This window comes from Leucopleurus acutus, assembly GCF_964270905.1.
Source record: "Leucopleurus acutus genome assembly, chromosome: 11".
NCBI classification, from domain to species: domain Eukaryota; kingdom Metazoa; phylum Chordata; class Mammalia; order Artiodactyla; family Delphinidae; genus Leucopleurus; species Leucopleurus acutus.
Genome location: NC_139152.1, coordinates 90284255 through 90312208, shown reverse-complemented (window position 1 = coordinate 90312208; position 27954 = coordinate 90284255). Strand labels below are relative to the sequence as shown.

The 27954-nt window shown below is 46.5% G+C and overlaps 1 protein-coding gene across 1 annotated transcript in view; it reads left to right on the top strand.

Moving 5' to 3' along the window:
• Positions 1-27954, top strand: part of LARGE1 (LARGE xylosyl- and glucuronyltransferase 1) — a gene marked incomplete at its 3' end in the record, with an annotated part of 588892 nt that overhangs the window by 287692 nt on the left and 273246 nt on the right. Inside the window, exons 4-5 of the mRNA XM_082850531.1 lie at positions 2277-2359; positions 18064-18187. Coding sequence (XP_082706657.1) covers positions 2277-2359; positions 18064-18187 — 207 coding nt within the window. The remainder of the gene's footprint in view (positions 1-2276; positions 2360-18063; positions 18188-27954) is intronic.

Sequence of the window (27954 nt, the reverse complement as noted above, 5' to 3'; positions counted from 1 at the left end):
CCCCCTCCCCATCCCGAGAACCTGGACCTTTTGCACAGCATCATTGTCTTGGTGGCCTCCTGTGCATTGTAGGGTGTTGAACGGCATCCCTGGCCGCCACCCACCGGATGCCAGTAGCCCTGGATGTCACCCCAGGAGTGACAACCAAAAATGAGTCCAGAGATGGACGCCCATTCTGGGGGAGGCAGAGGGGAGTAAATTAGCCCCTGTTGAGAACTACCGCTCCCAGTAGGGTATTTTAAGATCTTGGGCATAGGAGATTGTTAATTGGTCTGAGATGGGGCCGGGGCACAGGGTGTATTTTTTAAATCTTTTGTGTGTTGCTGATGTACCACCAGCAGGGTGAGGAATCTCTTTTGCAGAATTCAAATCCCATCTCTCAGCCTGTTTCTTGATCTATAATACTGAAATAGTAACACTGTACTTGCCTTGTACAACTAAATCTGGCAATCTGTGTGCTAAGTACAGTACCTGGAGTGTAATAATTTGCTCAATAAATATTAGCTCTTAGTGTGGTGATTATTCGTCTCCTTTATCTTCCCTTGTCCTCCTTCTTGATCCCCAGGTATAAGTCTGGAGGAGGGACCCTGTAGCCCTGATCCAGGAGTCGGGGTTTGTGTATTGAGTGTGGGGTTGAACATGTCAGGGAGCCAAGGGCACAGAAGATGGGTCAGACAGGGTAGGGCCTGGTACACAGGGCGGAATGGGGTTCTTCAGGACGGGGAGAGGGGCAGGTGCAGGGGTGAGAGGCTCTGAGAATCCCACAGCTGCGGGTGAACCCGTGATTTCAGGATTTCTCGAAATGAGGATCTGGGTGACGCTGAGGTTCAGCTCCTGGCATTGAGAGTGGGTGGCCAAGGTGCAGTGACGCTCACTGGAGTTGAAGCGGTCTTGGAAGTGCATTCCAGGCTCTTGGCTGGTTTATCCTCGAGGTGGTTAAACTTCCCCTGGTGATGTCAGGAGGCACGGTGCTGAAGGTAGGTCTGGGGAAGCCCGTGTGGCAGTGACCAGGACGTCAGAACTGCACTGCCGTTGGAAGTGGCTCATGAGGATAGCAGGGAGTCTGGGAGCCGTGCCCTGGGAGGAAGGGCCATGTGTGTGGTTCTGGAAACAAAGAGGCACCTATCAAGACCTCTCCCTCGAATTTCAGTATTGGGTGCCCTGGGGGACATATTGGTTCTGTAGTACTCCCAGGACAGAGCAGGGCTGGAGTGGGTGTTAGTAGGCAGGTTTCAATTCGAGGGAGGCTGTGCTTTGGTAAAAGGACAACATGGAGAGGCAGGAACGCCCCGTTTCTTCCAGCTGTTCCGAGAGAGGCTGGGCAGCTTCCTAAAGGGGATGCCCTAGGGCAGTACTTTCCAGTCTTTGTCAAGTGTGGCTCCCACTGAGGAGGATAATTGTATGGTACAAGGAGGTGAACAGGAAAAGTTGCTGGCAGCAGAGGGCAGCCAAGCCTGAGGGGTAGACCTGCCTGGGAGCCTGGAGACCTCACTTGAAGAGATGAGTGTCTTCATCGCCTGTCATTCATTTCACGGCACACCAAGGTGCCAAGTCACCCCGTTTGGGAAGCTTAGCTCTTGAGGACGTTTTTGTCATGAGTGGACTGCAGTGTGCTGTATTTCTGCACGTGGCATAGTTCCCTTCCGTGACATCCTGCAGGACACGTGTCATGCCCCTCATGTTACAGTGATTGGTTAATGGACAGACTGGGGCCCATGCTCTCGAGTGCTTGGATGAGATGACCCATCCTCGTCCCATTGATTCTGCCAGTCTTCAGTTCCTTGAATGGCATCCCAGCTGGGACCCATAGGTGTTTGTTGGTCCCTTTGCTCTGTTATCAGGTTACCCCTGACCTGAGACATCTCATGAGAACGTTTCCCAAACTCTGAGCCACCACGTCTCTGTCTGAGATCCCCGATTGTCAGTTCATCCTTTCAGGGCGTATTACTTTCTCTTCTCTTGTTACCAGTTGTCACAGTCTGCAGACATGGGGGCACGGGACTCACTGTTTACCTGTTCAAGCCAGTTGCCATTTCTCTTGTCCCCAAAATGTAATTGAAAAGAGCCTTAATGGTTTCCAAATGATGATAGCTCCATAAACCGATTAAAAAGGCCTTCATAAAACTGTCTCGAGTTATTCTTCACAGCTGCCGCCAATGCTTTTTGTGTCCCAATGATCCCAGCAAGAAATAAGGGCACTTTTTCGTGCGGTCCAGAGCACCAGCAAAGTCTTCTTCCTCCATCTAACTGCTCCCCCTGCTTTCTTTGCTTCCCAGACAATCCACGTTGCCATTGTCTGTGCCGGATACAACGCCAGCCGGGATGTTGTCACCTTGGTGAAGTCTGTCCTGTTTCACAGGTAAGCGTGACTGTTGTCCTCTGCGGGCTCACGTGTGTAGCTGTCAGCCTGTGCCTTTCCTCCAGGAAGGGTTAAATAAAAGCAACATTTCTCATCAATCATTTAAGCTGCCGTGAAAATGTAATTATTGTCTGAAACCCCGGGGAGATTATCATGTTAATAATGTTTAACAGCAGTGATGAGGGACCCTCTCGCAATGTTTAGAATTGTAGCTCTTAGACCTTAAGGGACCTTCAAGGACACTCCAGATTTGCTACTTCAGTTTCTTCATTGCCTTCCCCTACCTGACACTCACCATACCTCCACTTACACTTCCCTGTTGACAAGTTGCGTTATGGTCTGAACTGTGTCCCCCTAAATTTTATCTGTTTGAATCCCAAACTCCAGGGCGTCAGAATGTGATTGTATTTGGAGATAGGGCCTTTCAAGAGGTAATTAAGTTAAAATGAGATCATATAGGTAGGCCCTAATCCAGTATGACTGAGGTTTTTATAAGAAGAGAAGATGAGGACAGAGGGACAGCCATTTACAAGCCAAGGGGAGAAACCTTAGAAGAAACCAACCCTGCTGACACCTTGATTTTGGACTCCTAACCTTCAGAACTAGAGAAAATAAATTCCAGTTGTTTAAGGCACACAAGTTTGTGGCATTTCGTTATGGCAGTTCTAGCAAGCTAATACAGGATGCTTATTCTATTCCAGTGTAGCCCATCCCACCTCTGGGTGTTTCTGACCATTAGACAGTCCTGCCTTATATCAAACTGAACTTTTCCAACTGGTAGATTGTGTGATGAAGTCCATTGGTGCTAGTGCATCACCATGGAGACAGTCATACAAAGAATGGATTCCTCTTCCACCTGGAAATGACAGTCCCTCCTGAGTCCTCTGTTCTCCAAGTTAAGCTCCGGCCATTTGCTTTCATAATGCTTTTTCATGGCACTTTTCTTCTGTCCCCTCACTATTTTGATTGATATCTAGTTATGTTCAGTGTATCCAGAATTGGGCCTACAGCTGCAGCCAGTGTCCTTAGGCTCTGCTCTAACTTGCTTTCTTACCAAGGGTTTGGACGAAGCTCACCCGTAGCTGCAGTGCACAGCATGGAAATGTATCAGATAACCACGGCAGGATGCAGAAGGGTCTTAGCAGTAGGAACAGTCATGAAGAGCTCCCACAGTTTAATTGAACAGCGATCCATGTAAAGGTTTACACCCAGATCTGTCAACAGCATAAATGGAGGTGAGAGAGTTGGTGGACACCCAAGACATACCCACCCTGCAGGAAAGTGGGATTCATCTTGTGTCCTCTTCCTCTCTCAGTCCCCCAACCAGCCCATCTATCACTGATGCCTTGAGGTCCTCCTTCCTAAGTAATTTTCATTTCCACCCCTTCCCCTCCATCCCCACTGTGACTGTCATAGTTCATGTCTACATGTACTCTCAGCTGTGCTTTCTGTCTCCCTGACCTATTCTCCCTAATGTCAGAATGATATTTCAGGCATGCAAATCTGATTTCCTAAAACCTTTCCTTAGCTTCTCCTTGTCGAGGGAAGAGAATTGAATCTCTTTACTGTGGCACACAGACCATCCGGGATGTGATGTCATCCTCAGCAGTGTTCTCTTTCTCCTCGCTGTTTCTTCACGCTCCAGTAGCACTGATGTGCTGGTAGGTCCCCACCCTCTCCAAGGTGCGCCCTGCCTGTTGTTTTCCTCTTGCTGCTCTCTCTGCCCGTTTCTCCCCCCCCCCCCGCCTCTCTCTGCACCCCAGTCTGGCAAACTCCTATCCTTGAAGCTTTTGTGTAGGTATCATTTCTAACCGGAAGCCTGGGTCGGGGCTCCCCTTCTACCAGCCCATAATACCCTGTGTATCTTTCTATCATTATATTTATTACATTGTAATTTATTTATATATTCATGTTATATCTCCTGTAGTAGAATCTGGGGCTTCTGGAGACAGACGCCGTGCCTTATTCTTCCTGTTTTCCCAGTATCTCAGCAGAGTACTTAACATGTATTATATGCTCAGTAAGTGTTGACTTGTTTAATAAGTGAACCTAGGAGACTGCATTAATGAATAACCTGAAGAGCGTTAATTCAACCAGTTACTTACTAGCCCAGATTTAGTTCGACTTCACATTCCGGCCGCCGTGTAGCTCAGTGATGTTCAGCACATCATCTCGCTCTTGAGACTTTAGTTTGTATATCGGTTAGCTTTTGCTAGGAATCAGTTCACCCCAAAACTGACTTGGTTGAAAACAACACTTCTTAGCTCAGCTGTTTGTACTGAACTCACGTGGCTGGTTCTTGCAGGGCCCCCAGCCTTCCTGCAGTCAGCTGGCAGGTTAGCAAAGCATCAGATTCACTGCCTCCTGGAGCAGGGAGAGGTGAACAACCGACAAATACATTCCGGGATCAGTTACTACTAGGGGTGCTCAGGTCCTCCTTGTAGCTCTGTCCGGTCGCCACTGTGATTTCAGTTGTACATCTGAGGAGGAGGTGGGAACGCCGAACGAAGAGGGGCCCTTTCCCAACACCACAGCTTCTGTGCACCTTGGGGACTCACGGTTCTGCAGCCTTCATCTGCCCCTTGAAACCAGGCATTCTGTAGGCTACGCATTGAATCAGATGAGTGGTTCTCAGCCTTTATGTGTTTATTCCTTGTCTCCACTAAAGACCTCGGGTCCCTCCCTGATTGAAAGGAAAAAGCCCATTCTTTAGAGAAGAGTGTTTGCACGATTCCAGGTCATTGTGCTCTTTCTCAATTATGGCACCTTTAAGGTCATAAAACCTAAATAATTCCAATAGTTGTTGAAATCGTAAGAATCCTGTTGAGTATAAACTTTTACTTCTACAGTAGCTGAAGCACAAAGATGTTAAATTTAAAAATAGCAGTAGGGGGCTTCCCTGGTGGCGCAGTGGTTAAGAATCCACCTGCCAATGCAGGGGACACGGGTTCGAGCCCTGAACCGGGAAGATCCCACATGCCGCGGAGCAACTAAGCCCGTGCGCCGCAACTACTGAGCCCGCATGCCACAACTACGGCAGCCCGCGCACCTAGAGCCCACGCTCCACAACAAGAGAAGCCACTGCAATGAGAAGCCCGCGCAGCGCAACGAAGAGTAGCCCCTGCTCACCGCAACTAGAGAAAGCCTGTGCGCAGCAACGAAGACCCAACGCAGCCAAAAATAAATAAATAAAATAATAAATAAATTTAAAAACATAGCAGTAGTTTTATTATCAGCTGCTGATGGCATGCCATACTTTCATGGAGGCATGGGGACTTGAGAAGAAAGTAAATTCTCAGTATGTGGTATGAACATTCTACACCCCACATCAGTGACTGCTTGATCCCTTTGGACCGAATAGCCAATTAAGTCCCTCCCATCCTTGAAATTCTACAGATGAGAATTATTCTGTGAATTGATATGCTGGTGACAATGATTTGAGATATCAAGACAAAAGGACCTTTGAAAGACATTCAGCTCAGAAAGTCCAGCTATAAATAGCTTCATTGTTTCCAAAGCACAGTGTGAGGATTAACTAGTACTTGATTATAAAATACTTTGACAAACGGAGTACCTTCCTAATGTTAATAATATAGTGGTTCAGGATGCTTCTTTTGGCTTTCACTGTTAATTACAGTAATTAGATTTATTTTCCAGACAAGATTTTTAGCAAAATTTCATGTAAGGTTTGCTTCGTCACATCAAATCAGTTTTGCTTCTGCAGCATGCTTAGTGACAGTGGGCACAGTATATTTTAAAAGATAGTAAAAGTATTATGGGCACTCTTATATGCTGATGCTTGCACTAAAAAATTGCTATAACCTTTTAGAAAGAAAGTTCGTAGTATTATGACCAAGACATTTACCCTATGACTGCTTTAGGGAGTCTGTCTTAAAAGGATAATCCTAATTACAGAAAAAAGTTTTTGCAAAATATTGCTTACAGTCATAAAAATTCAAATAACACTTAAACAATAAGTCTAAATAATGGAATGTCCTCTTATAGTAAACCATATTCTTAGTTGGTTGTAAAAAGTATGTCATAACATGGACAAGTGATATTTTATGATATAAGGTGAGTGACAACACAGTTCAAAAACTCATGCGTAGGGCTTCCCTGGTGGCGCAGTGGTTGAGAGTCCGCCTGCCGATGCAGGGGACACGGGTTCGTTCCCTGGTCCGGGAAGATCCCACATGCCACGGAGCGGCTGGGCCCGTGAGCCATGGTCGCTGAGCCTGCGCGTCCGGAGCCTGTGCTCCGCAACGGGAGAGGCCACAAGAGTGAGAGGCCCGCGTACCACAAAAAAAAAAAAAGAAAACAGAACACACAAAAAAACCTCATGCATAACATCGTCCCACTATATAAATACATGCACCCATGTGTGGCATGCATACAGATACACATATACATGGTTGAAATACTACAGGGGGTGAAAGAATAGCAAAACATACATGAAAAATGGAATTCTTGTATATTGTGTCTGGGGTGGTAGAAAGACAGATGATCTTGGTTTTGTTTTCTCTTTATATATATTTTTGGTCATCTTACTCTGCACCCTCTATGATGAAGAAAAAAGGAGGATGAGAAAAATAAATACAAAATAGATGTGAGCAAAGGTTTACCTAGTAGAAAATAACACAATATGTGTCTGTGTCACCTAGATGGGAGACTATTTAAAGAAAAGTTGGGGGGATGCCTATGACTCCAATCCCAGTTGCAGGTAAACCGGGAAGTATAGCTGCTCTTCAAGGAAACTGAGCTTTTAGTAAGCAGAGGAAAAAGTATATATATTCACTTAGTCACTAAGTGCTTACCTCCTGGGCAGGAAGGTGGACCAGCTTGTAAACATTTAATATTCGTTTGCTGGGGCGATCTACTTAACTGTTACTCCACAGCCCTGTTGGCAGGAAGAAGCTGGGTGATTTGCCTTACTTAACATGTCAAACAGCTGGTGTGTGTGTGTGTGTGTGTGTGTGTGCATGCGCGCACCCGTCCTTTTTTTTTTTTTTAGCTTTACTTGTGCCCCTCAAGAACAGAGAGGATAAAACAGCATCTTCGTGACCAGTGTCTGCCTCTAATTGTCTTATTGCTTATTCAGGCTTAAACTTGTTATAGAAGCAGTTTCCAGATTTTGAAGGGAACCTAGGATTTAAGTAAGAGAAACCAGAAGTACGTTCTGATTCTGGACTTTCCATCTGTGAGCTGGTGAACCAGCAGGTCACTGTACTTCTTGGAGCTCTGCCTTGCCCCCCAGCCTCTCATAGAGCCCTGTTGTGAATATCAAAAGAGGTAATCGACGTGAAACATTTGTCTTTTATTTATTTTACAAATAGGAAGGTAGTTCTCATTCTGCATCAGGCTGTGTTCTGAGTGTTTTTCAGATATGAATGCATTGAATGTTCATGTAGTTCCAGGGTGTGGTTACTGGTATCCCCATTTTATAGATGATGAAACTGAGGATCCGTATGTGAAGTCAAGGCTCAGGGTCACAGAGAGGAGGGGCAGGGCCGGGGTTGGACCCAGTCAGTCTAGCTTCAGAGTCTGAGCTCTTGAAAAGTTACCATTTTGAGTATCATTTTCTTATTTTTATTTTCATTCATCATTTTGGGTGACCCTGTAGACATTATTATTACTCCTGTGGTTTCCATTATCATCCTCATTCCCCCCCAGGTATGTATTTTTGAGGTGATAAGTATAGATAGTGGTTTTAAAGGCCTGGACATTAGTGTTCTAGTAAGACTTAAGAAAATCGCATGGAGGAAAGAAAAGAAAATGGTAACTGTGTGAGGCAGTGGGTGTGTTCATTAGCTTGATTGTGATGATGATTTCACAATGTATACATGTATAAAAATATCACCTTTAGTGTTTTCAAAGTATTTAATGTACACCTTAAATATATACAATTTTTATTTGTCAATTTTACCTCGCTAAAGTTCAGGGAGAAAAACAGCAAGGACATGTAGAACCTGTGAACAGGTAGAAGATCTATGCTATTTAGTCAAGCATGTATATGTGAAACCAAAAAGGATTAATTCGTACAGTTCAGATGCCAAGGATAGGTCATTGTATTTGACCTTCATCCCAGCCCTGTACAGTGGATGCCGTTACTCCCACAAATGGATGAGGAAACGGAGGCTCAGAGAGGTTAAATAGCTTGATCAAGGTCACAGGTGAATAAGTGATGCTCCTGGGTCTCTAGCCTTGGCTCCGGCCAACCCTGGAATCCATGCTGCTTTTACGACACCATGAGGCCTTTGATTTGCTCTGTTCTTCTCCCCTGGAGAGCTTTTCTGACATGAATACTGACTTGTCCTCGATTCTTCCCACATTATCAAGGCCACTTGTCCTCCCCCAATCCAAGAACTCACACTGAAAAACCCTCATTCTGGCTGCTATGGTTTTCTGCAGTGAGTTCCATTTACATCTCTCAGTGTAACAGATTCACTGAGCATTCGAGTTGCTGTCACAGGCTCTTTCTTTTTCTAAAACTGCAATTCCATTGTAACCTTAATAATTAAGGATTATTTCAACTCAGCTGTCCTTGTACATTTTAATAAAAAACAGACCGTGGGTTGCCTTACAGGGGCTGTGGCACATTCCTGACAAAATAAGAAAGGAAAAGCAGGGAGGAAGCTAGGGTTTAATCATCTTTGCCTCTTTGTATTACCATATTTATTGCATCCCAGCCTGGAACAGGGGAGCAGTTAAGGAAACCAGAGGCAGCAGGAGCATTGCTCATTATGAGCAAAATCTGCAGACTGTGCTGAAGATGAAGCGTGCACTTCCTCCCTTCTTTGTTAAAAAAGTGTGATCTGGTCTGAATTAGAACAGACCTAGTGTCTGTGTGGCTTGAACCCAGCCAAGTGGACCCCATTGTATTTGAAGATGTGTACTCAAGCTTGCCTGTTCAGGTAGAAGCCTTTTCTCATGGGCTTAAAGCAGTGCTCCCAAAATGCATATGTAACTGGTGGACTGGTATAAAAGACTATTTCGGATGTTATCTAGATGTAAAATTAAATAACATTGAATCGTATATTAAGAAAATTATTCCTTTTGTGATTCTTCTGAATGAGTTCTTACTGTCTTCAGTTTATGAAACTCATTTTGGTGTAAATATGTTCTTAACATCTGTCTAACTCTTACTAATTTACCTCTGGACAACAGAGAGTAGGATGGAGGCTCATCACCTCTGGCTGATCTGGGGAATTGGAGGCCTCTATCTTTAAAACATTTTTACCTTCCTGAGTTAGGAGCCAATTGCAAAATAAGGCTCAGAAGTTACACCTGGAGAATGAAATATCACCTCTGCTGCTGTTAGTCCTGAACTGTGGGATGTTCTTTCAATTGTGAGTTCTTTTTTGGCCTCATGAATTGGGTTTACTTACAGTCTGAGCCAACCGGGACAACTGCAGGCCTTCCCCACCTGGGCAAATGACTTACTGTACAACACAGTTCCCCAAGAAAGAAGCCCAGAGACAGCTGCACAGACCAGGCCTCAATCCCTCTCCCAAACTCATAGGTCAGACCATCACTCCACATCTCAGGCCAGTAAGTAAGCATTGGGATGTAAATCACATACCATGAAATTCACTCTTGAAAAGTGGTTTTTAGTACAGTTAGAGTTATGCAGCTGTCACCACTATCTAACATAAGACCGTTTTCTTCATCTTGTAAAGAAACACCCATACGTATCAGTAGTCACTCCCCATTTCCCCCTCCCTCCATCCCCTGGCAACCACTAGTCTACTTTCTGTTTTTATGGATGTGTTTATTCTGGACATTTCATATCAACAGGATCACGTACTCTCTGGTCTTTTGTGACTGGCTTCTCCTTACGTAGCATAATGTTTTCAAGGTTCATCCATGTTGTAGCACGTGTCCGTACTTCATTCCTTTTTCTTGCCTAGTAATATTCCATTGTATGCATGTACTGCATTTTGTTTATTCGTCAGTTGGTGGCCATTTGCGTTGTCTCTACTTTTTGACTATTATGAATAATGTAACTCTGGATGTTCATGTTCAGGCTTTTGTGTGAATATATGTTTTCATACTTTTTCATATATAACGAGGAGTGGAATTGCTGGATAACTCAGCGATGGTAACTTTGCTCAATTTTCTGAGAAACTGCAAAACAGTTTTCCAAAGCAGCTACAGTCATTTTAGAATTCCGCAAGTAACAAATGAGAGTTCCAGTATCTCCGTATCTTTACCAACACTTGTTATCATCTGTCTCTTTATTTTAGCCATTAGTGGGTGGGAAGTGGTGTCTAAGTTTTGATTTGCATTTCCCTAGTGACTTATTGGCATTTGTACATCTTCTCCAAGAAATGACCATTCAGATCCTTTGCTCCTTTTTTAACCTGCTAACTTGTCTTTGTCTTTGTAAAAGATCTTTACACATTCTTGGTTTTAAGTCCCTTATCAGACATATGCTTTGCAGATACTTCCTCCCATTCTGGGGCTGTCTTTTTCACTCTCTTGATGGTGTTTTCTGAAGCACAAAAGTTTGTAATTTTGAAGACCAGTTTATCTGTTTTTCTTTTGTTGTTTGAGCTTTAGATGTCATATCTAAGAGACCATCACCTAACCCCAAATTAAAAGATTTACTCTCACATTTTCTTTTAAGTGCCTCTACACCTAATTTCCAGGTAATTGTGTCCACTCTGAGGGAATTTGGTTCTCTTTGGTAATTATTCATTTGTCCGTTCATTCATTCTTTCAATAAACAATCACTGGATGATTATATCTACAAGGAACTGTTAAAAATCTGAGGAAAAGATCATCAACAAAATGTAGCTTCCAGGGCCGAGACTCCATCTAACAGGGAACAGTCAGAAAAATCTAAGTTTTGAGCTCTGATATCAGTGGGAGGCTCTGAGAAAGGGCATCTGACTCTGTGGAATGGCTTCCTTGGAGCCGTGGCGTCTAAGTTGAGAACAGAAGGCTGGAAGCAGGAAGTGCGGCAACGTGTAGGCGGTTGTGGAAGCCACGACAGCGTGAACACAGCCTGTGGGAGAACGTGGCCAAGTCCTGGACCTGACTCACGGCCAGGCACTTTCTAGGCACTGGGGCTGTAGAGGGGGTTAACGAGAGAGTAGGTGCTTTGTGAAACGAGAGAATCTCTACCCTAGACAGCTCACATTCTAGTGGAGGGTGGAGATAGACCTGCCGATGAAGGTGGAGATTTCTAATACTAGTCAGTGCTAGACAGAAACCAAACAGGGCAGTGGGGTGGGGAGTGATGGGGAGGGAGAGGGACATTTCGGGTAGAGCAGCCATGGAGGGCTTCCTTGAAGAGGTGACACTTCGGTTTCTTCTTGAAGGAGGGATAAGAGGTGGCCACATGCAGGTCTGCGGAGGACAGTGGCTGGAGTGCAGGAGGGAGTGGGGAGGCGTGAGCCTGGACAGGGGGACAGGGGGAGCTCATTGAAGGTCCGGTTAGCTCCAGGCGGAAGGCTGTATGGTGAGCAGGGGATCATGTGATCATTTTAGAGAGTTCAGGGCTGACAGGATGGACGAGCTGTTGGAGGGAGCAAGCTCAGAGATCAGGGAGAGAAGGGGGTGAATATATTCATAAGCTGCTCCTGAAGGTTAGTTGGGATAATAGTAGCTAATATTTGTGAAGTCCTTACTGCCTGTGAGTCACCCTTCTAAGTCCCTTATATATTTTAACTCAGTTCCTCGGACAGTAACTATGAGGTGGGAGCCATCAACATCAACCCCATTTTACAGATTTGGAAACTGAGACTAAGATTAAAAAGCTCGCTCAGGGTCACATCATTTGTGACAGGACCTAGATAAGAAGCAGCCAGGCGGTTTGGCTTCAGAGCCCCAACCATGGGACGAATGCTGCCTCTGGGGACTTGCGGCTGACTGGGTGTGTGGGACGTGGGCGGGGAAGGAGCCCAGGTGACAGTCCCATTTCTAGCTTGTGAGTGTGGGTGAATGGTGCACCGTTCACTCAAGCAGGGAATTCAGGAGGACAGACATGTGTAAGGGGCCAAGAGAGGACAACACGAGCCCCTATTTAATATGCCAGGCACTGTTCCAGGGGGTGGGATACACCAGTGAATGACCAACCAGGTCCCTGTCCCCATGGAGCTGACATTCTTTGTTTGTTAGGAGGGTTGTAATTGGGTCGTCTTGATTCCAAGGGGCCCATGGGATATGAAGTGGGACCATCTGGTTGGCAGCCGGATTCAGAAGTTAAAGCTCAAGGGCGACATTCTGGCTTACACAGGGGCTCTATGAAAAGTGGTCTGGGCCATGCTTTCCTCGTGGCCGCTGGAGGTGCAGTTGACGGGACCCACATCCTTGTGATGGTTCCCAAGGTGGAGCATTATTAGCAGAGCACCTCCAGGTGTTCATCCTCCCCACGAGGAGACGTGAGCTACTGCTGGCTAGACCGCATTGGATTACTGAGGGGGTCAGCGAACTGTCAGGGTCCTGGTGGTCCCCTGAGCTGGGGACTGTGTGTCCTCTGATTAAGCGTTTTCTTAGTTGTCTAATGAGGGAAGCTGATGAGGCTCACTGACCCCTTTGACCATGCAAACACCTAGTTTACCCCTAAAGAGGAGCCCAGTGTCTTTCTGGAGTTACACTCCCTTCTGGAGAGATGCTCTAAATAGACCAGAGGAAGAATGCAGAAGAGGGGGAAAGCCTCATACAAATGCTTGCACCGGGGCTTCCCTGGTGGCACAGTGGTTGAGAGTCCGCCTGCCGATGCAGGGGACACGGGTTCGTGCCCCGGTCTGGGAAGATCCCACATGCCGCGGAGCGGCTGGGCCCGTGAGCCATGGCCGCTGAGCTTGTGCGTCCAGAGCCTGTGCTCCGCAACGGGAGAGGCCACAACAATGAGAGGCCCGCGTACTGCAAAAAAAAAAAAAAATGCTTGCACCGTCCTCTGAGAGCCTGTTCCTCTTACCCACGCTGGTTCATCTTCTGCTCGGTAACTAGATGAACCTCCTGAATTACAACTTCAATCTGCTGCCTGCTGAGCTCCCCAAACCTTGTCTGGCTGTCTTCTTGTTGTTAATACTGTCTCTCTCTTCTTTTTTCCCTCCCCATTCCAGGCATACACTAGGTGTTCAATAAACATTGTGTGATCCACTCAAAGAAGACTATTGTTCTTTCACTGACATATGGTGGACTTTTCTACCTCTGTTCCTTTCCTTATTCTGTTACCTCCTGCAGAATGCCTTCCTCTATCCTCCATCTTTTTGCATCCAGAGGTCCGGGTTACTTGCCACATCATCCATGGACACTTCCTAGATTCCCCACTAGTGAGAAGTGGTCTCTCCCACCCTTATACTCCAGTGGCATGTGTGTTCCTCCTTGTGGAACCGTCCTGTACAGTTGTGCAAGTTGTTCACTCTCCAGCTCCAGGAGTACCTTCACTCACCGTCCACGTCAGTGTCTTCAGGTGGCTCCCTGGGAGCTGTGCCGTTCCCAGACTTTGCGGCCGTGTGTGTAGCCCAGCGTTACAGCGCGACACCGGTGTTCTAACGTTTATGTGGTTATTAGTATTCTTTCTCTGTCTCTGCCAGATTGATTGCTGCCTGAAGAGAGGACTCTGAGCTCATTCATTGCCTAAATCCCTCTTCTGCCTTCCTTGCTGCTTGATAGCTCTTTGTTGGGTGTTTATTCATTCAACTCATTTTTTGTCTGTGAATGGAAGAATTAATTGAAAATACTTTATTTGAAAAGTGATGCAAAAGCAGTGGAGAAAAGAACAGTTTCATAAGTTAGTGTCGGTAATAGTTGTCCTAGTCCGTTCAGGCAGCTATAACAAAATAGCACAAACGTGTGGCTCATAAGCAAGAGACATGTATTTTTTTTCCTCAGTTCTAGAGGCTGGGAAGTCCAAGGTCATGGCACCAGCATGGCCTGACTCTGGCTGGGGGCCAACTTCCTGATTACAGACTGAAGACTTCTCTCTGTGTTCTCATGTGGTCAAAAAAACAAGAGGGCCTCTTTTATAAGGGCACTAACCCCTTATAAGGAAGGAGGACTCTTCCCTAGTGACCAAAATACCTCCCAAAGGCCATACCTCCTGGTATCATCACCTTAGGGGTTATGGATTTGGGGTGGGAGGCAACGAACATTCAGACCACACCGATTGTTAGCATGTGTTGAAATATTCCACGCCAGGTGTTTGCTAAGTGCTTTATATACGTCACGTAATTGTCACAATTACCCAGTGTACTGCTGCTTACTTACCATTATTGTTTCTGAATTGAAAGGAAGAAATTGAGGCATAGAGAGCTGAAGTCACATGCTTTCGGTCACTCGGTCAGTCATTAATGCAGCCAGGGTTCTGACCCAGATGTCCTGGAGCAGAGCGCCGGCCCTGAACCGTTGATGCAAGCGTGCCATCAGCTGCTTTTACTTCTTATGCGAATGTGACCGGTGACAGGGAAGGAGGGGCGCTGGCTTTCGTCCCCTGTTGTACCAGTGTTTCTTGAGCACCCATTACTTGCCATGCTCTCTGCTGGGCACTGGGGGTGGCGATGAAAAGATGGTTCCTGTTCTCAGAGGCCTCGCGGTGCAGAGAAGGAGCCAGGTGTTTGAATTTGTATCACCCAGTGCTTCGCTGGAAGTGGTAGATTAGCTTTTCATTTGAGGTGCCCAGTTAGCAGGAAAAGGGAGGGATGAAGATGGGCTCACAGAAGGCTTTGAGGAGGAGATGACTGACAAAGGGAGTTTGAAAGGAAGAACAGGTACTCAGGGACCTCCAAGTATCAGGGGAGTATCCCAGGGAGAAGGAACAGCCCAGACAAAGATAACAGATGTGTGGAAAACGTGATGCATTGGGGCAAATGTAGTATGTTGATCTGTTTGGTATTGTTACCCATGTCTAAAATTAAGCCATCTCTCTACTGTGGATAAAAATGCAAGCTGACAGTTATACAGATTTATCTTCATTCATTCTTGATACGTAAGACTCCGGTCGCGGCTCGTGGGAGAGGGGGATGACTGTGCCAACACTGAGGGCTAAGGGGACCCTCTGACTTCCAGGTGGCTGTCTATCTGTCTCTGGCTTAGCGTCCACGTAAGTCAGTAGCCAGTGAACAAATACACCATCACTCCCTCATGCCACCAATCATCACCTAGGACTGCTGGCAGCATCTTATAGGGAAGCTACCTGTAGGGCTTCCAGGAAAGCTGTAAGGCAGGCGTGCCACTTCCTTCTGAGTATAGACAGTTTAATGGGAGAGCTTGCAGTGTTCGCGCAGCGGGTGCCGTGGAGAAGTTCAGCAGTGCTGATCGCTCCTTTGGGTCATTTGTTCAGCTCAGCACCCTGAGCTCCTGCTATGTGTTTGGCAGGTTGGCCTTGGATAATAACTTTCTTCAGGTCTAGACTCATCTACCCAGTTCCACCTGGCTTTGCCACCCTCACCTGAAACTTGGTATACCCAGTCCCAAACCCATCATCTTCCCCCAGTGTGCCTTTCTTCTTGTAGCCCCTGTCCTGAACGAATCACCACCAGCCCAGGAACCCCATTGTCTTCCTCTTCCTTTCCATTTCCCCCATATCTAAGATCTCTTCTCCTGAAATTCCTCTAGATTCCACTTCTTTGTTGCTCTTCCCCAGACACTAAGTCGGATTCTTGTTTCACATTCACCTAATCTAAGTGAGGCGTACACCTCTGTTCCCCTTAGCTGCCCACTATCCATCACCTATCCCACTCTTCATTTCGCTTATTGAACTCCTACTGCATCCCAGGCACTGAGTTCGATCGTGGGGCTCTCCATTTCAACACAGCTGGCACCATCCTTTACTCCTCTGAGCTCACGGTCGAGGGGGGCATGCAGACCAGTAAACAGGCAACCACAGCCTAAGGATGGGCACAGATGCTGAGCTGACTGTGCATTAGGAAGGGCCCCTGACTTAGTCATGGGTCGTCAGGGAAGGATTCTAAAAGCAAATGATGGCAGACCTCAGAAGTGAAGGCTGGGTGAGAGAGAACCAAATGCTGAATGGGGGCTGTGGAGGCAGGGGCGGGGGGAGGAGGAGGAAGAAGGAGAGGACAAGACCGTGAGAGCAGGGATGGTGTCTTACCACCATGTCGCCAGCGTCCTGCACGTCACCTGGTGAACACTGGGTGTTTAATAAGTATTTATAGAATGAGCAAATGCAAGAGGGTTTCCTGCAGAGTAAATGGTATGTGCGAAGGCCCAGGTGGAGAGAGAGCACGAGGGTAGGGGGAATTGAAAGAAATCTGCGTATCTAGAACTTAGAACAGGGCTGGGGAGCGATTGCAGGAGGCTGAGAGCTATGGGCCAGTCTGTTACTCCCCACACCGAGCTGATCAAATCCAGACTGTTTAAGCGGGCGTTCGTTGCACTGCTCCCTACGCGCTTGCATCTCTCCCCTTCTCTGCTCGAGCCCCTGAGTCCCTGCTAACCCTTCCCTTCCCACCACACTCTCAGCACCCCCTGGGCTCCAGCCAGAGTCTCGTGTTACTCTCCTTGGATCGAGTCCCCTCTTCTTTGCCAAGAATAAAGTCACTTATCCTTCAGGGCACGACTTCCCCACCGCTTACACATTCTTCTGACCCGGTCCAGATTTGCCCTTCTTTTGCTTTGCTCTCCTGGAGCCTTGTGTTCTGTTGTAGCTGTTATCACAGTCCACCTCCTGTTTATATTTGGGTCTATATTTAACTGTCTCTAAATAGTAAGAACTCCTCGAGGTTGGGGTGGGCGAGGTCATTTTCATCTTTAGATTTCCAGAGGTGCTCGTTCGTGGTATTACGGTGTATGCCGTTATTCTTACTAGAGCAGTGATATTTCTGGTAATAGTTCTACTGGGTTGAACTTCTGGTTTGTGCCTGGCGGTCCCTCAAGCAGGCGTATCTGCTGTCTGTTGTTATCCCATCTATGTCTGTTGTTGAGATGCATCATGTATGGTACCTCTTATCTCATCTAACTGACCCAGTAGCCCGTAGAGGAGGTTTTTCACATTTTGCAGAATGAAGAAGCAGCAGTGCAGAGGTATAAGTGACATGCTCGAAGTCCTCCCCTGATAGATGCCAGATCTAGGCTTCGAACCCATTTCCGTTTGAATTGGAAGCTTTGCCCTTGTGTACTGCTGGTTTGTATTTTGGGTGCTGGCTCAGTGTAACAGCGGGTCAACTGAGGTAGAATGAATAAAGGCTTTAGAAATATTACGAGTGAGGGTGGGCTGACACTCAGTTATGGGAGCCCCAGGTGATGCCATCGTGGCTGCCTGTTTCTCTTTCGGGGAGGAACAGGCAGAAGATAGGACTTAGTGCTGTGCTGGGGGAGAAGTGCGTTACCCGCTCCGCACAGCTGGTCCAAAGACCTCATCCTTTGTCCACGTGCTTCTGCACTGACGCCGGTACATCCAGGTGGTAAAGATAAAGCGTTGACCAAATTGTTACACATGCTCTACTTAAGATTTTTAGAAACACAGATGCCCTAGTAACAGGTATGGCGGTTGGCTTGCATTGAATGTCACCAGGGATTCTACCCTCATTGGTCCTTGGTGGCCACGTCTCTGAAATCCTGAGGTTGGATGAGACATCTTCTCTCTTCAGCTCTGACGTCCTCTCCAGTAGGTAACGTGCCTGATTGTCCTTCATCACTGCTGTTAGAAACTGGCCACACGTTACCAGCTGGTAAGAGCGTGTCTCTGCGGCCTTGGTTCTCCCTCCTGACTCTCCTCCGCTCCCTGCCCACAGGCGGAACCCCCTGCATTTCCACGTCATCGCCGACTCCATCGCCGAGCAGATCCTGGCGACGCTCTTCCAGACCTGGATGGTGCCTGCCGTGCGAGTAGACTTCTACAACGCGGATGAGCTCAAGGTACCGGTGGGAAGGGAGATCAAGCAGGTTGCTTTTCTTGTTTATGGTTTAGTAGACAGCAGCAAAGGCAGACATCTCAGCTCGCAAACTGGAGACGTCCAGGGTATAACTGAGGGTGTTTGCCACTTGAATCTGATTTGATTATCTGAAGCATTAAAGCAACCATTTCTTGAGCACAGAATGCGTGTTGGTCTGTGCAGTTCTGGCCACCAAGGCTTTCTGTGGAGGCTGGAGGCTACTGGCCTGGTCCGTATCTAAAGAAGGCCTATGGTGGCCAATATCTAGAGAATTCTGTTACCCGGTGAGGTCAGCGCTGAGTCCAACAGGCCTGTGTTTGAATTCGTATGTTGTCATTTACTGGTCATAAGACACAAAGTAAACAGGCTATACCTTTGGATCTGTTTTTTCATGAGTAGAAATGTACTTATAACACCAACCTCATGGAGTCATTAAGGGGCTCAAATGAGAGAACATGTGTGAATGTGCTTTAAAAGACTATGTTGAATAAATATTAAGGATTATGTTGGGCCAGAGGGTTTCAACCAAGGGAGACTCATTTGGCCACGTCATTCCCTTGCTTAAAATCCTCCTGTGGGGGCTTCCCTGGTGGTGCAGTTGTTGAGGGTCCGCCTGCCGATGCAGGGGACGCGGGTTCGTGCCCCAGTCCGGGAAGATCCCGCATGCCGCGGAGCGGCTGGTCCCGTGAGTCATGGCCGCTGAGCCTGCGCCTCCGGAGCCTGTGCTCCGCAATGGGAGAGGCCACAACAGTGAGAGGCCCGCGTACCACAAAAAAAAAAAAAAAAAAAAAGAATAATAAAGAAATCCTCCTGTGGTATCACGTGGTCTGCATCAGGCTTGAGGTTCACGGTCTGATTTAAAAGTCCTGCACGTTCTGGCTCTTGACTCTTCTTCCAGTCGCATCTCTGGCCATTCCTGCAAATTTGCTTATTACTCAGCTCGAAGAAACCACCTCTGGGCTCTCTGCCCTCCCTCCTACGTTTGAGCGTTTGCTTCTGCTGTTCCTTCTATCTGACACACCCTTCCAGCTACTGTCACACCTCCCACTCATCCTTTAGGACTCAGCTCCATGGCTACCCCCTCTGAGAACGTCCCATGACTCCTCCAGGAAAGAGGAGGACGTTTTCTGTTCACTTGCCCGTCGACTGCTTTAGTTTAGAACCTTCTTAACGGGACGGGGCTGGGAGCACATCTTGTTCTTTTCTGTATTTCTGGCGCATTTGTTGGTACCCTGTAATGCTTGTGGATTTAACTAATTGCTGTTATTAGTGGAACATGTCACTTTGCAGAAACCGTTGCAGCTCTGTCTCCAGTCACCTTGGGAAGGACTAAACACCTAGACATGAGGCAGATTTTAGCACATTGCTTGGTCTAAACCTCATAAAGCCATTATCTTTTCATTTCAGAGCCATAGCATTTTAAATAGATCACAAAGATGTTGGCCGAAGTTTCTCATTTTCCCATATTTCAGGCTCTGAGGTTGATCGAGATGTTCAGAATTTAGCATTTGGGGATTGTCGTGGTAATTTGTGTGCCATTCCAATCTATTCTGAGCTAAAACTGATTAACACTCTTAAAAAGGGAAAAACAAAATTTAGCAAATTGCTGCACTAATTAAGGTGAAAGCAAGCCACTCTGTCTCCCGGGGTCTGAGGGCCAACACCATGGGGAAAAGCAGCAGGAGGGGAGGGGGCCACGTCTGGCACAGCGTGCGTGTTCTCTCTTAGAGCAGTCCTGTGTCTGTGCCCTGTGCAAGCCTGCACCCCCTCTGCTCTTTGAGGAAACACGAAGTAGTTGAAAACCCCAGCTTCATTTCGCATCTTGCCATTAAAGAGCTAATATCTGATTTGGGTTCTGAGCCTTGGCTTGAGCAGCTGAAAATGGGTGGAACCCTGCCAGCTGTGGGAGAAGATACTGGATTAAATCAGATAACTCACGTGAAGGCCCAGCCGTGCCTGAAATGCAGCAGGTTCTTGACAATCCCTCATTCCCCTTTGCAGCCATGGCAATATAGGATTAAAAGGCTCTTGATTGAAGGCCCACAGGGCAGCTGGGAGGTTTAAAGGTAAGGCACGGTGGCCTGTAAGCTGCCCCCGGGAACCCCAAGGCTTCCTCAGGGTCTTGGAGGAAAGGAGGGGACTGGTGTGGGGGAAGACGAGGGCTCTGACTCCCTCATGCCCACGTGAATCCAGGTATGCATTATGTTTACACACTGGAGTTTTATCCATTTGAATTGAGGACTCCATGGCTTAAAAAATAAGAATTAGAAAACAACAACAATCTGATGTGTCCTAAAGGATATCGTCTCCAGAGTCCTGCCCTTGACCCTGCCTTCTGCTGCTGACTCTGCCATGCAATGTCCCTACCATCTGCATTTTATTTCCCCACCTCTTAAAACATCTATCACCCACAGTCCTGTATTCCGTGAGGCAGTTGTCAGAATCTGGTAAGGACAGTGAGTATGAAGGCATTTTGTAAAACATAATTTTTCCATTATTCATGAAAACAGTCATCATAATTTATACATAATTCTGCTCAACAAGTCTAAACCGTGGTGTGCCCACTCCCCCCCCCAACCTGAGCCTCTCCTGGAACCTAACACCACCACCTACTTAGCTGCTTATCCAGAACCGAGTTTGCCTTCGATGGGTCCCTTTCTCTCTCCGAGCATCTGGCCATTTGAGGTCCTAGCTAGTCTTCGTCTCCCCCTGCTACCATCCTTGTCTAAGCCTGCATGCTCTGTCGCCAACACAACAGCAGTTTTTTGTTTTGCTTTGTTTTCCCAGAGAAGCCTTTTCCCTTCTCCTCCGCTCACGTCTCCTCACCCACATCTGTTCTCCATCAGTAGCATGAGTCAGGCTTTCCAAAGGCAAGCCCAACCACACCTTCCCCGTGCTCTGTGTAAAACCTTCAGTGATTTCTGGATGCTACTAAGATGGAGACCACAGTCCTTAACTGAGTCGAGTTTTTCTGCACAGTCTGGCTCCTACCTCCTCCTGACTTAGTCGTCTACTGTTAGCACCATTGCTTCCCCACTGGATCTTCTAGTCTGCTCTGCTCCTTCCCTTCCGCTGGGGGCCTTTGCACAAGTCATTTCTTCTCTCTGTTGTACTCTCAGCCTGCTCTCCCCCATCGCTAATTGAGTCCACGTTCTCCTGCTTAAGCTCCATGTACACAAGGAAACCTTCCCTGCCTTCATCATCGCAAAGGGGCTTCTCTGTTGTGCCTTCTCAGAGGCTCACGTACGGTCCTTCAGTAAACTCGCTGCGGAGTGTAAGCTTTCACGCCTTTGTGTAATGAGCTGGTAAATGTCTGTCTCCCCTAGAGTGTAGGCTCCGAAAGAGCTGGGATCCTGTCTGTTTTTCATCACCTTGTAAGCTTAACACCTGCTCAACAAACCTAAACCGTGATGATGCCTCACCTATGAAAACATTTGCTAAATGAATGATACACAGTAAAGTCAGCATTGGGTGCCTAAGAGACATGAAGCCATTAGGGAGAGGTTTCAGTTTTGTTTTGTTTTTTTTAATTGAAGTATAGTTGATTTACAATGTCATGTTAATCTCTGCTGTACAGCAAAGTGATTCAGTTATACATATATATATACATTCTTTTTTAATATTCTTTTCCATTATGGTTTATCATAGGATATTGAATATAGTTCCCTGTGCTATACAGTAGGACCTTGTTTATCCATTCTGTATGTAATAGCTTACATCTGCTCCCCCCATGCTTCTACTCCATCCCTCCCCCAACCCCATCTCCCTTGGCCGCCACCAGTCTGTTTTCTATATCTGTGAGTCTGTTTGTTTTATAGGTAGGTTCATTTATGTCATATTTTAGATTCCACATGTAAGTGATATATGGTATTTGTCTTTCTCTTTGATTTACTTTGCTTAGTATGATAATCTCTAGTTGCACCCATGTTGCTGCAAATGGCATTATTTCATTCTCTTTTATGGCTGAGTAATATTCCATTGTATATATGTACCACATCTTCTTTATTCATTCATCTGTCAATGGACATTTAGGTTGAGGAAGGAGTTTCTTGATCATTGTCAGGGTTCACCACATTCCTGAGGCCCCTTGTGGCTCAGGGCATGGGCAGACAGCCAGGTATTTGTCTACCAGTGACCCTGCAGTGGCATAGATGAGGAAGCTCCGTCTGTGCCAACCCACCTTAACATCCCAAGAGCAGCTGTGGGACAGGTGGAGTGTCTTTCCATGACAGGTAAACCAGGAAGGGAACACACTGAAACACCATCCATTAGATGGCATTAGAGAAGGGATGGATGATGACAGGGAGTGGTGCTGTGTTCTTTACTTGCATCCAGGAAGCATGTCGGATGGTAGCGTCAGCAGACACGTAAGACGGCCTCCCCCGATAGGAATGAGAAATCGCTTTGTACAGCTGTTGGAAATGGCGTTTCTCAGAGATACTCCTGTGGGCCCCTTATTCTATCTGTTAGCACTGGAGAATGGAGTAATAGGGGAAAGGAAGTTATGAAGGATCAGTGCATGATTAAAAATGAGCTGTGAGGGCTTCCCTGGTGGCGCTGTGGTTGAGAGTCCGCCTGCCGATGCAGGGGACACGGGTTCGTGCCCCGGTCTGGGAAGATCCCACATGCCACGGAGCGGCTGGGCCCGTGAGCCATGGCCGCTGAGCCTGCGCGTCCGGAGCCTGTGCTCCGCAATGGGAGAGGCCGCAACAGTGAGAGGCAGCATACCGCAAAAAAAAAAAAAAAAAAAAAAAATGAGCTGTGAGAAATTCGCGCTGGACTGGTGTGCTTCTCTCTGTAATGACCAGTTAGTGCGGATTTGCAAACAGTGAAGGCTCAGCCTGCTCGTCCCTGTGGCCTGTGAAACGCTCACTGGTCTTTCTGATGTTTATGTGGCCCATTCATTTCCAGCTTCCGAGGCCCCAGATCAACAGGCTACCGGCCCTGGGTGCCCCAAACTCTACCCAGGACATGCAGCTCCTGTCACCAGGGGAGGGGAGCAGCAGGACAGGGACGATGACTTCTTTCTGTGGGGAGCTTTGCAGGTGGCGGCATGCTCTCACTCACTTCTCAGGACCACCCTGTGGGCTGGAGAGAGGAGTTTCATTACCTCCATCTCACAGGCAGTTTATAAATTGAAGCTCGGAGTTGAAGGATGTTTGCCTAAGATCAGGCAGCTAATAAATGCCAAGGCAGCTATTTGATTTTTCCCTTTCCAAATGAAATGATATGAGATGCATGATTGTGTGATTCAGTAGACACGGAGGTGGGATGGATCTGAAGGAAAGGAGGGGGACGTGGGTTGCAGCCACTGGCTGAAGCTGCCACTGTTGAATTGCACTTGAACTCAAGATTCCTGTTTTCAGTGACTCTGGACCCCATAGGCTGTGGTGTAACCTGTGCTATACATGGAACGCTTTCTTTTCTATGTTTACATGGTTCTCTCATGGAACGCTCACAGTAACTCTGTGGATCGGTCCTATTATGATCCCCATTATACAGATAAGGAAACTGAGGCTTAGGGAGGTTAAATAAGCCCAAGTCACATGCATAGCTAGTACGTGGTAGAGCTGGGATTAAAACCCAGAACTGACTCCATAATCCATGTTCTTTCTCCTGTGTTCTGGTTCCTTCTCTGTGGCCTGTTTTTAAGCTAAGATGCTATAATTGTGTCTAGACAAGGGTCCTCTGAGCTCTCGGTGGTGTTCTTTTTCTGGTTGTTCCTGAAGAATAAATGCGTTAAGCATGACCCCTCCATTTAAAGGCCTGCAGCGAGTGGCCTTCCTGCTGGGGACCAAAGTATGTCTCACTAATGATGCCGCTGAGGGCTGGGACAGCCCCATCACTGCCATCCAAGGATCATTTTCTAAACTAAACAGTCACCACTCTGGACAGTTTGCCTTAAATCAGCGAGATATTTGCCAGTGTTCAGACGGGGCCCTGCATGCCCAGCAGCCTTTGCTCTTGCTCCTAGTTGGCCCGGGAAGTCACCCCCAGGCCACCACTGGGGTGAGGATGATCCCGAGCTCATGAAGGGAAGTGGCTGGCGCCGGGGCTGTTTCATGATTCCCCTGTCTAGCTGGGAGCCCTCATTTATCTCCTTTTCTCTTAGACCTGATGCCCGCTCATTACCAGCATCAGAAAGATTATGAAGTGGGATTCAGGGCTGTGGTCACAGAAAACATTGATGGCTGACTCTAAAAGTTGCCGTCCTACTCACACTCAGTTGCCTTTGTGCTGGTCCCTTTGGAGTATTGTAGAGGTTCTCTTAGATAACTGCCGTCTTTCAGCACCTGCTGTCCTTTGGGAGACAGACTTCTATTGTTCCTCTCACTGGGGGATGGAGACACTACTGCCCGCCCCATCTGGTTCCTCGGAAGATATGCCTCCTGAGTGATGGGCATTTTCAGTTGGGAGGGATTGATAATGACATGAACTCATAGGGTCTCAGGGTTAAAAAGAAACCCAATACTCATAGCTAGTTTTTGACAAATGAGGCCCAGTGAGGGTTAAGCAAGTTGCCCCAAATCTCACATATGACTCTTCTCCAAACTGGATCTGGATTTTATGATCCAGGCCTGGAGTATAGTTCAAAGGGACCACACACTTGGCGGTGGCCGAGCTTCCATTGCAGTGACCAGATACCCGCACGGGCTGGAGCAGTTCCAATTAGACTTGACCTGCAGAGGAGAGACGGAAGCTCTGGGACATGTGTCTCTCATAGAGGGTAGGATCTGCTCGGAGATGCCCTGCAGAAGAAAGAAATGAAGCCAGGTGGCCTTTAGAATTGCCTTGTCCAGTTTCACCAGTAAGATGGTAATGATGAGAGTAACACAGAGAACTTATCATCTTTCCACGTTGGTGGCTCTAGCTCCCCTTTATTGGTAAAACTGAGGTTTTGTCATGGAAAGCATGATGCTTGGCACATAGTAGGCCCTCAACAGATTCTATTTCCTTCCCTTCCTCTTTGGTATATTTGCAGATGGCTGTGATTAACCTGTTCAATCTTCTCTTTTCCAAACCTACCACGTCCACACACACCTTCTCTTCCTCTACAGCAAAGGAACAAACGACGGCTGACCGCTCATCAGAGGGCACATGTTTTAGGTTGTTTTTCTAGAATAGTTTATGGATTTAGGCTCTAGTTCTTTCTCTCCTTGTGGGTCAAACATTATACAGGAGGGCTGGCTGAGGTTACGTATTATGTCCAGGTCTGGAAAAGTTGGCATTTTCCCATTTTCCTTACTGCTTTACTGGTTCCTGGATTATCTGCATGGTTGTTGAATGGGAGAGCTGGTTCTGTAAGGACTGCAATGCACCTCGGGCCTTTGTGTTAGGCTTCTCTCTCCGCTAGTGAGCGCGAGATCACAGAACAGAGGTGGATCAGTGAAATGCGTAACGTACTTTTCCGTATTCAGAAGACTGATCTTTGGCTTTTAAATATCAGACATGGAACATTGTAGACAACTAACAGAAATTGTAATCTGTGTTAGAAAAGAACCTTTCTGTGTCAGTTGTACAATTCACTTTGTACACAGGCAAATGTCTCTTTATGTAATGGAGTGTCCTAATGAATGGGCTCTGTCCCCTTTTGAAAATCACAGAATCTTAATTAGGAAGGAACTTGGCATTCATCTGGCATAACCTTCCACTTTCTTCTATAATATTCTATGTAAATGGTCATTAATCTTCTGCTTTTGAGTCCTTCCAGAGATAAGAGATCATTACCTCCCAAAGGACCTTGTTCCATATTTAGAAACTCGATTAGAAATGTTCACCTTGTGCTGTACTGAAATCTTCATCTTTTTAATCCCCCTCCCGCCCCCATTGGTCCTGAGCATTAAGAAAGACTGAATGTGAGTGTGTATATCATTGTCTGGTCACTTGTCTGCCTTCCATACTAGACTGTGAGAACCGAGAGGGCAAGGCCTGTCACTTTTTTCTTTAAGCCCAATGTTTAGGATACAGCCTGGCCAATGATGGCTCCCAGAAAATGCATGAGCTCTGTTTGGGGTCTGCAGAGTAGGTCAGCCAGGTGTTTGAGGACCTAGCATATCTACTAAGTCTTCTCCTTATCATCCCCGTGCCTTCAACTATAATCCGAATGGCAGTGCTGGGAGCCTAGTTGACACTTAAATTTATCCTCTGACGCGGTAACCTGATAAGTGGTTTCTGAGTTTTTACCTTCCTTGAATGGGCTCACTTTTTTCTCTATCTCTTATGTCTACCATTCTCTATGGTTCTTCAGAATATAACAGTTGTTCCAGATCTGTGTATGTGACATGCCCCTCCTGGAGCTCAGACTTAAACTCATTTAAAGCAGTTTAGTGTCCCCTGAGCCACCTTTTCCTCATCTTGAGCATTGATCCCTTTCCACTTGCATTGCTGTGGTCTTCTCGTCCGTTCTCCTTGATAAAGAAGGAAATGCTTTCCTGAACCTGATTTCATTGTGTCTTTTCAAGAATCCCATGCTATAGAAACAGCAAATGTTTTCTTTGGTTAATAAGGAACTTACCAAAGGTACCAGCAGAATGCTGCTAATCAGAGGTCTAAGTGATGCTGAAATCTCGTTCTCTTGGACTTCAGTGCAGTGTTATTCTCTGGTACCACAGGTCTTATTTGTACAGAATTTGAGTTGAACAACTTCAGTGATTCAAGAGAGTAGGTATAATGATGGGTTTTGGAATATGAGTTGGACGCCCCCCACCAAAAAAAAAGAAGAGAGAAAAAGAGAGACCAGAGGTATTTGATGGACAGTGAGAAAGTAGTGAGCAAAGTCAGCTGGAGATGATGGTGAGGTTGGAAAATTTCTACAGCGAGAGCAGGAGTTTTTATCCAAGTGTTTTGAAAGGATAAAAGGCTGGGTTTGGGGAGTGAAATGTTAGAGCTTCGAAAATGTGTTTCAGAGGAGGTACATTTTGACACGTTACCCTGGGCTGGAGTGGCTGAGCTGGTGAGAAGCTAATGAAAATTAAGGGCTGCAGGCGCTTCAGAGTCAAGGTGTTGGATGGTCCCTCCAGAGTCTGATGAAATACAAAAAAAATTGTCACAAGCTAAAAAGAATTCTATGCATGTAGATCAAAAGGGGCCCTTACAATCCAGGTAAAATCAGTGGTAAGTTGCCCACATCAGGCTATATACCCTAGAAAAAAGTTTTTTATTTATTTTATTGAAGTATAGTTGATTTACAATGTTGTGTTAATTTCTACTGTATAACAAAGTGCTTCAGTTATATATATGTGTATATGTATTCTTTTTCATATTCTTTTCCATTATGATTTATAATAGGATATTGAATATATCAATAGTTCCCTGTGCTCTACAGTAGGACCTTGTTGTTTATCCATTCTCTATATAATAGTTTGCATCTGCTAATCCCAAACTCTGAATCCATCCCTCCCCCATGTCCCATCCCTGCTGGCAACCACAGATCTGTTGTCTTTGTCTGTGAGTCTCTTTTTATGTCATAGGTAAGTTCATTTGTGTCATATTTTAGATTCCACATATAAGTGATATCATATGATATTTGTTCTTTTCTCTCTTACTTCACTTGGTATGATAATCTCTAGGTCCATCCATGTTGCTGCAGATGGCATTATTTTGTTCTTTTTTATGGCTGAATAGTATTCCATTGTATATATGTACCACATCTTCTTTATCCATTCATCTGTTGATGGACATTTAGGTTGTCTCCATGTCTCGGCTATTGTAAATAGTGCTGCAGTGAACACTGGGGTACATGTATGTTTT